At 46.8% G+C, this 8,320-nt stretch overlaps 1 protein-coding gene across 2 annotated transcripts in view; it reads left to right on the top strand.

The window, feature by feature from the left end:
- Positions 1-5,334, top strand: part of GNA13 (G protein subunit alpha 13) — a 29,430-nt gene extending 24,096 nt beyond the window's left edge. For both annotated transcript variants that reach the window (XM_040081721.2, XM_040081722.1), the window contains exon 4: positions 566-5,334. In XM_040081721.2, coding sequence (XP_039937655.1) covers positions 566-1,138 — 573 coding nt within the window. In that variant the 3' untranslated portion in view covers positions 1,139-5,334. The remainder of the gene's footprint in view (positions 1-565) is intronic.
- The last annotated feature ends 2,986 nt before the right edge of the window (positions 5,335-8,320 follow it).

Consider the following 8,320-nt stretch of genomic DNA (forward strand, 5'->3'; position numbering starts at 1 on the left):
ACAGCAGCATGCAACGATGCGTGGCACAAACACAGGAAGTTGCTTAGGTTTTAGTTTTCAGCCATAATTGATTGCTTTAAAGTTATTTAGTGGAGCAGCTGGTTTGTTTCTGGAAGCAGTCATGCACTTTGCAGGAGAGCATGGGAGGAATGGAGAGCCCACAGCTGGCATCGGACATCCCATAGTTACTGGTTTGAGAAAGCTGTTTTAGAACGCGTTTGCTGCTTTGTAGTGCTGGCAGCCATCTTTGTGGGAAGAGAATCAAGGAAGCATGAAATGATCCAGAATGAGGGAAACTGGCATGGGGAATTGCTGGTTTACCTCCAGGGTTGGTTATGGTTCCTTGTCACATGGCACAGGGAAAGCTTAAGTTCTTTGGGGTAGATGTTCTGATTTAATATTGGGGTGTTTCCTGCTTTGGGCTCCAGCTCTTTCTCAAAAGCCGCAGTGTTAGCATGGAAATCCACATCCATGTATTTTTATGGAAAACCTTGTCCTGTTCCCGTGCAAGCTGCTCTCTCCCCATGATCATATCCTAATCAAAAAACTCTCCTTCTTTTTATAGGATTACCTTCCCTCACAGCAAGACATCCTGCTGGCACGAAGGCCCACCAAAGGGATTCACGAGTACGACTTTGAAATCAAAAATGTCCCTTTCAAGATGGTCGACGTGGGCGGCCAGAGGTCGGAACGGAAGCGGTGGTTCGAGTGCTTCGACAGCGTCACGTCAATTTTGTTCCTCGTGTCCTCCAGCGAATTCGACCAAGTGCTCATGGAGGACCGGCAGACGAATCGCCTCACGGAGTCCCTGAACATTTTTGAAACAATAGTCAACAACCGGGTGTTCAGCAACGTCTCCATCATCCTCTTCTTAAACAAGACGGACTTGCTCGAGGAAAAAGTACAGAAAGTCAGCATCAAAGACTATTTCCCAGAGTTTGAAGGGGATCCCCACTGCTTAACAGATGTCCAAAAATTCCTGGTGGATTGTTTTCGCACGAAACGCCGGGACCAGCAGCAGAAGCCCCTGTACCACCACTTCACCACTGCTATTAACACAGAGAACATCCGGCTAGTTTTCCGTGATGTCAAGGATACCATCCTGCACGACAACCTCAAGCAGCTGATGTTACAGTGATGTGCAAAAAGACTGGTTTATTTCAGTAACTCTCGTGTGTTGTTTTTTTTAACTAGAAGTTTACAGCAGGAGTAGAGAAATCCAGATCCTGTCAGACTTCTTGATATGTGGCTAAAAGCTGCTGCTGAACACGTTATTGCCAATTTCTGCAGAAATTCAGGCTTAATCTCTTCCAGTGTAGCTTCAAGTTGGCCCAAGTTGTAATTTTATAGCAGACCTATGGCTAAGTTACCTGTAAAGTGGTAAATTTGACATTTTACGAACATGTGTATTACCCTAGAAAATCCAGAATTCCAAGTCGAAACTTCAATGAAATTGTTGCAATTATTAGACTGTGGCAGTGATTTAAGGTGGGAAGGGGGAGAGAGAAACTTTTCACATCTAACTTCATTTTAAAGACTGTGATACCATAGCTGACTTATGATTTCTCAGGTCTATTTTTGGTTAGAAATCCCATCCAATCCCTTGCTGGAATCATCTCTCTGAAGCGCGGGTTCCTGGGTGTACTGCCTGTTTTTAAGTGTAAATCATGGCGTTGGGTTGGAATAGGAGATGCTTTAAGAATACTTCAGATGAGGAGTTTCAGAGGTATCTGTCAGGAAGTGCTGAGTCCAGTGAGGAGGGATTAGTGGTTGGCGCAGTACACGGACTCGCTCCAGAGGCGTCCTCACATCCTGGAGCCATGGCAAAGCACAGAGCACTCTGATCAATCCTCTTGGCATTCTGGTGTGGGAAGAGGGGAGCAAGCTCAGCTTGTGGTTTTTATCTTCACTCACCAGGTGTTACCTGGAGGTGGCAGATGTTACCTGTGGGTCACCTGTTCTGGAAGCGCTTTAACTTAGCACTGGTTTATTTGAACTCCCTGCCTCCTTCCCGGGTGCCTCCTCTGAGTCAGGAGCATTTGGAGATGGAGAGAAGGACCTGCAAACCTAAGTGCCTCCTTGTGTTCTGTCCTCCTCTGGCATTTTCAGTGGCCTTATGAATTCCCAGCAGAGGCCTTGTGTAGCTGACACCGTGCAGATGAATGTTTTCTTGGGAAAAAATTAAAGACCGTGTCCTGGCAGAATGTGCTTCAGCTGATGAGGTTCTTTCTGAGACTTTCCAGTTGGGTCTAAGCAATCCTAAGTGTACTTGAGCTGAATATGTTGCACAGCATCTTCCAGAGTGCTGCTTGTGACTATTTTACCCAAAGTCCTTTTGCAGTTTTGTTTCATTTTCTTACGGGGAGTTGTTAGTGTTGCCATGTGATTAAAAAAAGAAACGATGATAATAATAATAATAATAATGAAAAGTAGTGAAAATAAAGCAATCCTGATGTACCCCACAGCACACTGCAAAAAGAGTGAGATTGTGATACAAAAATCAGTGTCCCTACCCCATTTCCCCCAGGCTGTAGTGTGGTGTGGGTGGATCAGCTGCCACTTTGCCCCGTGGAATTGGCCAGTTCCTGTGGATCGTGCTGGTGGCCAATCCTTGAATACATTTTATTCTCACCCCACGAGCTGGGGGTGACGTGAGGGGTGTGGAAGCAGTGGCCCTGCCAGGACATAGGAAACTGCCTGTCTCCTGAACTTAGCCTTTACTTACTGTGATTGTAAGTTGTATTAACATCTCTGTACCTCGTTCTCCTGGCAGTAGAAGGGGAATAGTGTATTTTTATTTAGTTAGGTGCTTTGAAAGACCTCTATTTTTTTATATCATCCAGTGGATAGTCATAGGTAAGTCTGCGATTCTGGCCGTCGGGCACTGTTTGGGGAGGGAAGAATTCTGAAAAGAGCTTGGGAGAAGTCACAGTGCAGAGTCTAAACATAATCCTAAAGTCTGGATGCAGCACTGATGTCAGGAGGGTTCATAGAATCTTGGATGGGGATATTTAATGTAGATTTTGCCTCTACTGGAAATGGATTATTTCTGATTTGGTGTGTTCAGGTTATATGTGAGCAATTCATGAAGGAGGATGAAGCAGAGACCTCAAGAAAGGCTGGCGAGGCTCTTTCCAGGACTGAACAGCACACCTGTGATGGGAGCAGAGCTTCTCCTTTGGGCTATAAATGCTCCATGAGCAGACACAAACCTCTGGTGGCCTCCAAGGCCAGTCTTGGAAAGCAGAAAACAAATCCATACCCTTGGTTCTCAACAGGAGGAGGAGTTGGGCTGGTTTTTCTTTGGCTAACAGTTGTCTGAACAAGTGTCTTTTCAAAACAGAGATTTAGCTGTGATTAAAACGGTTGATTTGGAGAGGTCTGCAGTAGGTGCTTTGAAGGGTGTCAGACCAGATGATTACAGAAAAGACTGAAGACTGGTAGTGGATGATGGGCTGAGTACCAGGGATTTGTCTAAACTAATCTATGTGAAGTGTTGATGAATTTTTTTGTCAATGGAACGTGTTAATTTACTGAAGATCCTCAAAACTGATGTCAGTCTAAGGATGTAGCCAGGATCACCAGGGCACTGGGCACTTGTGACCTTAGCTAAAGTGGGGAAATCCTCAGCAGCTTCTCCCCAGAACAACCACAGAAATCCCTGTTCTGAATCCTTTCAGATCACTCTCCTGTGAACCCCGGGGCCTGTGAGAGAGCGAGGGGGACCCCGGTGCTGGGTCGCTTGTAGGCCCTGGTAGATGAAGCACTATATGAATCTCAGGCAGAAATGAATTGTTTTAATGAAATAACTGAGTCAAATCACTCGGGTTTCACACTCCCACTTCGTGAGAGGGGTGAGGCAACGCACCTGGATGTTCCTGTTTACATGGTTCCTGTGTTATCCTACAGCCAAAATCCCCAAATCAACATCCTTGTCCATCTTCAGGCTCACTCTTCATGAGCTCCCTGAGTGGAGCACACCTTGAGCTGTTGTATTTCCTGTTAGATTTGTTTCTAAATGTCATTTGTTTATAGCAGGGCATAAATCTGGTACAAGAAATGAAGGGCTGATGCTCTGAACAGGCTGAGTTTTGTCCTGAAACAACCAGAATTACAGTTTGCTGGTGAGAGTGAAGCTTCCTCGTGGAAACCAGTCTGGTACAAGGTTGGGATGTATTCCTAGTGAAGGTGGGAAGGCAGATAGAAAGTGAAGTGTCTCAGAAAATCAAGTTTCCCAAAATTCCTTAGTTCTCTTTGCTGGAGTGAGCTGTGTTCTAAAGATCACTGACTGTATGGAGATAAACCACTGTCCTGTACAAGCTGTACTTGAAGGTGAAATTGGTTTTAGTGACTGTTCCCTGCTGCAGAGTGTTCAGCTGAGATGATTGACACCTAAAAACTGTGGCTGTTCATCAGGGCTTTAAAAATGTTACTGTTGTTTTTTTCTATATATTGTACGTGGGAGCATAAGCCATCAGTTTGTGTGAAACTTCACCTTTCTTGTAGAATAACTGCTCTTAAAGACAAAAACCAAGTCAAGCTGATCCCAAAGGCTGTTGATGGGGTTTGTTTGTGAGTCAGTTCATCGTTATCCAGCAGAGACGGGGTGGGTGGGTGATCCTGGAGGATCCCAGCCCCAGCTCTTCCGGTGCCTGTGCCCAGCAGAACAACCCCTGGCAGTTCCTCTTGCAGAAAGTTCATTTTCCAGCACCACTCCTGTTCCACACCCTGGGGAAGTCTCCTGCCGTGCAAATCCTTCACCAGTTCACTTTACAGGTCTTGTCTCTCTGATGGTACCAATAATGTAGTTTTTAATTACACAGCATTGCAATACAGTGCCATTTTGCAATTTTCTTTGCGTTGTACTTGAAAATAAGTTGAATTGCAGACTATTTAAAACCGCTTTCCTGCGCTTTCAGTAGCAGTGAGAGCTTACCTTATGTGAAGCCTTTATGTAAAAATATATTTTATAACAACCTCATAGATCTTTAACAAAACCAAGATTTGTATTAGCTTTGTATAAATGTTTGTGGCTTACAATTTTATATGTTTAACTTTTTATAAACTTTCCAGGGACTACTTTTTATTGTAAATTTTTTTTTTTCTCTCCTTGCTTTAGTTTAAGATTGGCAATAAATTATTTCTAAGGGAGGTCTTAGAAGAAAAAGCATCGCTTCTTTTTTATAAAACGGTTAAATCAATTCATAGTTTCAGACCTCTCACACTTGCTTGTACATTGCTCTGTACATACTCTCCAAAAGCGTTGCCTTTCAGCTATTAATATTTGCCTTGTGTACAAAAATTACTGACGATGAATAAACATATCCAGCCTCATGTTGGTATGATGAAATCATTTTTTTCTGTTTAAAAATGAGCAGAAGCAGCCGGCCGACTCTTCGTTGGTTGGCAAAGCCCGGCTGGTTTGCTCCTGCAAACACATCTTGTGTTTCAAATAAAATATGTAACAGAGTCAAACAAACTCTGCTCAAAATGCTCCTCCAGGTTCTGCTCGGCCTGAAGGCTTTGTCCCCGACAGGGAGGCACCAGGAAATTGCTGACTTGCACTTGACAGCCAGTTTTGTGCTCAAGATTTAAAATACTGAGGGCGCTCGGGTGTGTTCTGTGACAAACCTCTATGAATTACGGATCTTGATAGAGCAGAGTTGATTTTTTAATTTTTTTTTTAGCTCTTTTTGACTAAGCCAGCCTCTTGGAAAAGAGGCTCATTGGCTGCAGTGTGAAGCAGAATTTTGCAGCAAAACCTTGATTTCTCATCAGTTTCTATAGGCCTGAAATGCTTCATTTTCCACAAGAGCCCTTGGATTTGGCTGGCATGCTGTGGACACTAAATCCCCGGAAACACTCGGCCCAGGTCATCCTCGTTTGTAGAGTCCCAGCTCAGCATTAGTGCTGGGGCTGCTGACAGGAGCTCAGCGCTGCAGGAATTCTCAGCGTGGATGATGTGGGTGAGTCGGAGCCTGGATGTTCTCAGAGCCACCTCTGATCACTGAAACGAGTTCAAATCCTGCCAGGTGCCCCTGAACTCGGCTCCATTCGGTAATCCCTTTTGCACTCTGGAAAACTCACACCAGCTGAACGCTGTGTGATGTTCCTCTGATGTTCCTCTGACTTTGAAATCCAGGTTTCTTTGAAGCTTTTTTTTAAATTATTTTTTTATTTTGTATCTTATTTCCTGAGATGCCACCTGAGGGGTGAAACCAAACCCATCTAGAACTCGGCCTAACAAGTGGTGTTTGTTGGGTTTTATAATCCAGAGATCACAAGTGTGATTGCATCGCTTTCACCTGGGCTTCTGGTGAAGCTTTTGGGGACTGAAGCCTTGAGCAAACTGGTCTAGTGGAAGGTGTCCCTGCCCATGGCAGAGGGTGGAACTGGGATGAGTTTTAAGGTCCCTTCTGACTCAAACCATTCCATGATTCTATCATAATTCTATGAAATAATTAATAATGTATAAATAACTAACAATTCCTTCTTAGGAATGGTGGTGTTGGGCCGTCCTGGGCGCTGATCACCTCACCACACTGATGTGCTGGGGGCTGAAGTGGTGGGAAGAGCAGAAATGGGGAAAAAAAAGAGCACATTCCAAGATTTATTTCCAGGAGCAAGTGGAGTTTCTTCGCTTTGTTTGCAACACTTTTGATTTACAGAAGCACCTCTCTGCAGTGCTGAATGTAGGCTGGGTGTTCAAGCCTCTTCCTTCCTGTTAGAGTAACTCGGTGATTGCACAATAACTGACAGGAGGGATTAAAAATGCAGTGGGGATGTGCCCAAACTGTCCCTGGCTGTCCCCTGGCAGCAGGAGCTGGGTTCAGAGCCAGCCTTGGTCCCATTTCCTTCCAGAGGTGACCAGAGGAGGGCAAAGTGCTGAGGGGCAGCTGCCAGGAGAGATCCCGTGGGGAATCCGGCTGGAAATGGCCCAGGAATCTGCTGTGGCACAAGCCCTGCTGGGTTTGCCCTCCAGAACAAAACGGGATGGCAGGGAGCTGCTTCTGGCCCCTCCACCTGGGACAGACCACTTGTGTTTGTCACACCAGCTGAACTCTTCTCAGTGTGTGAGAGATGGGAATTAATTGATTAAATTGATAAGAAAGACCCAGATGGATCGAGTCCCACGAGGCTCTGCAGCACTTTTATTTGTGCCTGACTTCAGATGCTCTTGGGTTGCCTTTCTCTGCTTTTTTATGCACAGGAGGTGCAAGACACTGGTTCCAGCTGCAGTGCAGCTCCCACAAACAGCGTTTTTCTGGGCTCTGGGGTTCTTGCTGTCACTGCTGAGAGCAGCTCCTGCAGTTTCCAACTGAGCCCTGCTGCAGGCTGTGAAGTGCTCCATGGCAGAGCCAGTCCTCAGCCTGGGTTCAGCACACAGGCAGCAGATGGGGTCAGGGATAAAACATCCCTGGTGAGCTGTGAGGGGAGATCAGTCCCTGTCACTGTCCCTGTCCCTATTCCTGTCCCTGTCCCTTTCCCTGTCACTGTCCCTGCCCCTATTCCTGTCCCTGCCCCTGTCACTGTCCCTGCCCCTGTCCCTGCTCCTGTCCCTGCTCCTGTCACTGTCCCTGCCCCTATTCCTGCTCCTGTCCCTGCTCCTGTCACTGTCCCTGCTCCTGTCCCTGCTCCTGTCCCTGTCCCTTCCCTGTCACTGTCCCTGCCCCTATTCCTGTCCCTTTCCCTGTCCCTGTCCCTGCTCCTGTCACTGTCACTGTCCCTGTCCCTTTCCCTGCTCCTGTCCCTGTCCCTTTCCCTGCTCCTGTCCCTGCCCCTGCTCCTGTCCCTGCCCCTGTCCCTGTCCCTGCCCCTATTCCTGTCCCTGTCCCTGCCCAGCTCTGCCCCGGGAGCCGAGCGTTTGATGAATTGCTGAGCCCTGGATCTGACAAACCTGCATTCGGGGCTGCCACGGTGCTTGCGGCTCCACGCAGTTGATGTTTAAAGGCTGAGCACTCCCGAGCCGTGAGCAGCAGGTCGTGTTTGTGTTTGCTCCTCGGGCGGGGAGCGCTCCGAAGCACTGCAGGGGAAGGCAGGAACGTGTTTGTCAGCAGGTCCAGGACGTGAATAAATCCCATTTCTCTGCCGGGGTGGCTGGAAACGCAGTGACCCACTAAGATGATGCTGATCAGGGAAGACTGGTCTTTATTAATTTAGGACTTGCAGAGCAGGAGGAAGCACGAGATCCTGTGCATCCAACAGTATCCAAAGTGAGTTTTTCCCACTCCCAGTATTCAGCAGTGGATCTTTTATAAAAGATGCTGATGCCCTTCCCAGGATTCTGCCCATTGACAGGCAACGTCTTAGAGCCCAAACC

This window comes from Hirundo rustica, chromosome 18 (genome assembly GCF_015227805.2).
Source record: "Hirundo rustica isolate bHirRus1 chromosome 18, bHirRus1.pri.v3, whole genome shotgun sequence".
Taxonomy (NCBI): Eukaryota; Metazoa; Chordata; class Aves; order Passeriformes; family Hirundinidae; genus Hirundo; species Hirundo rustica.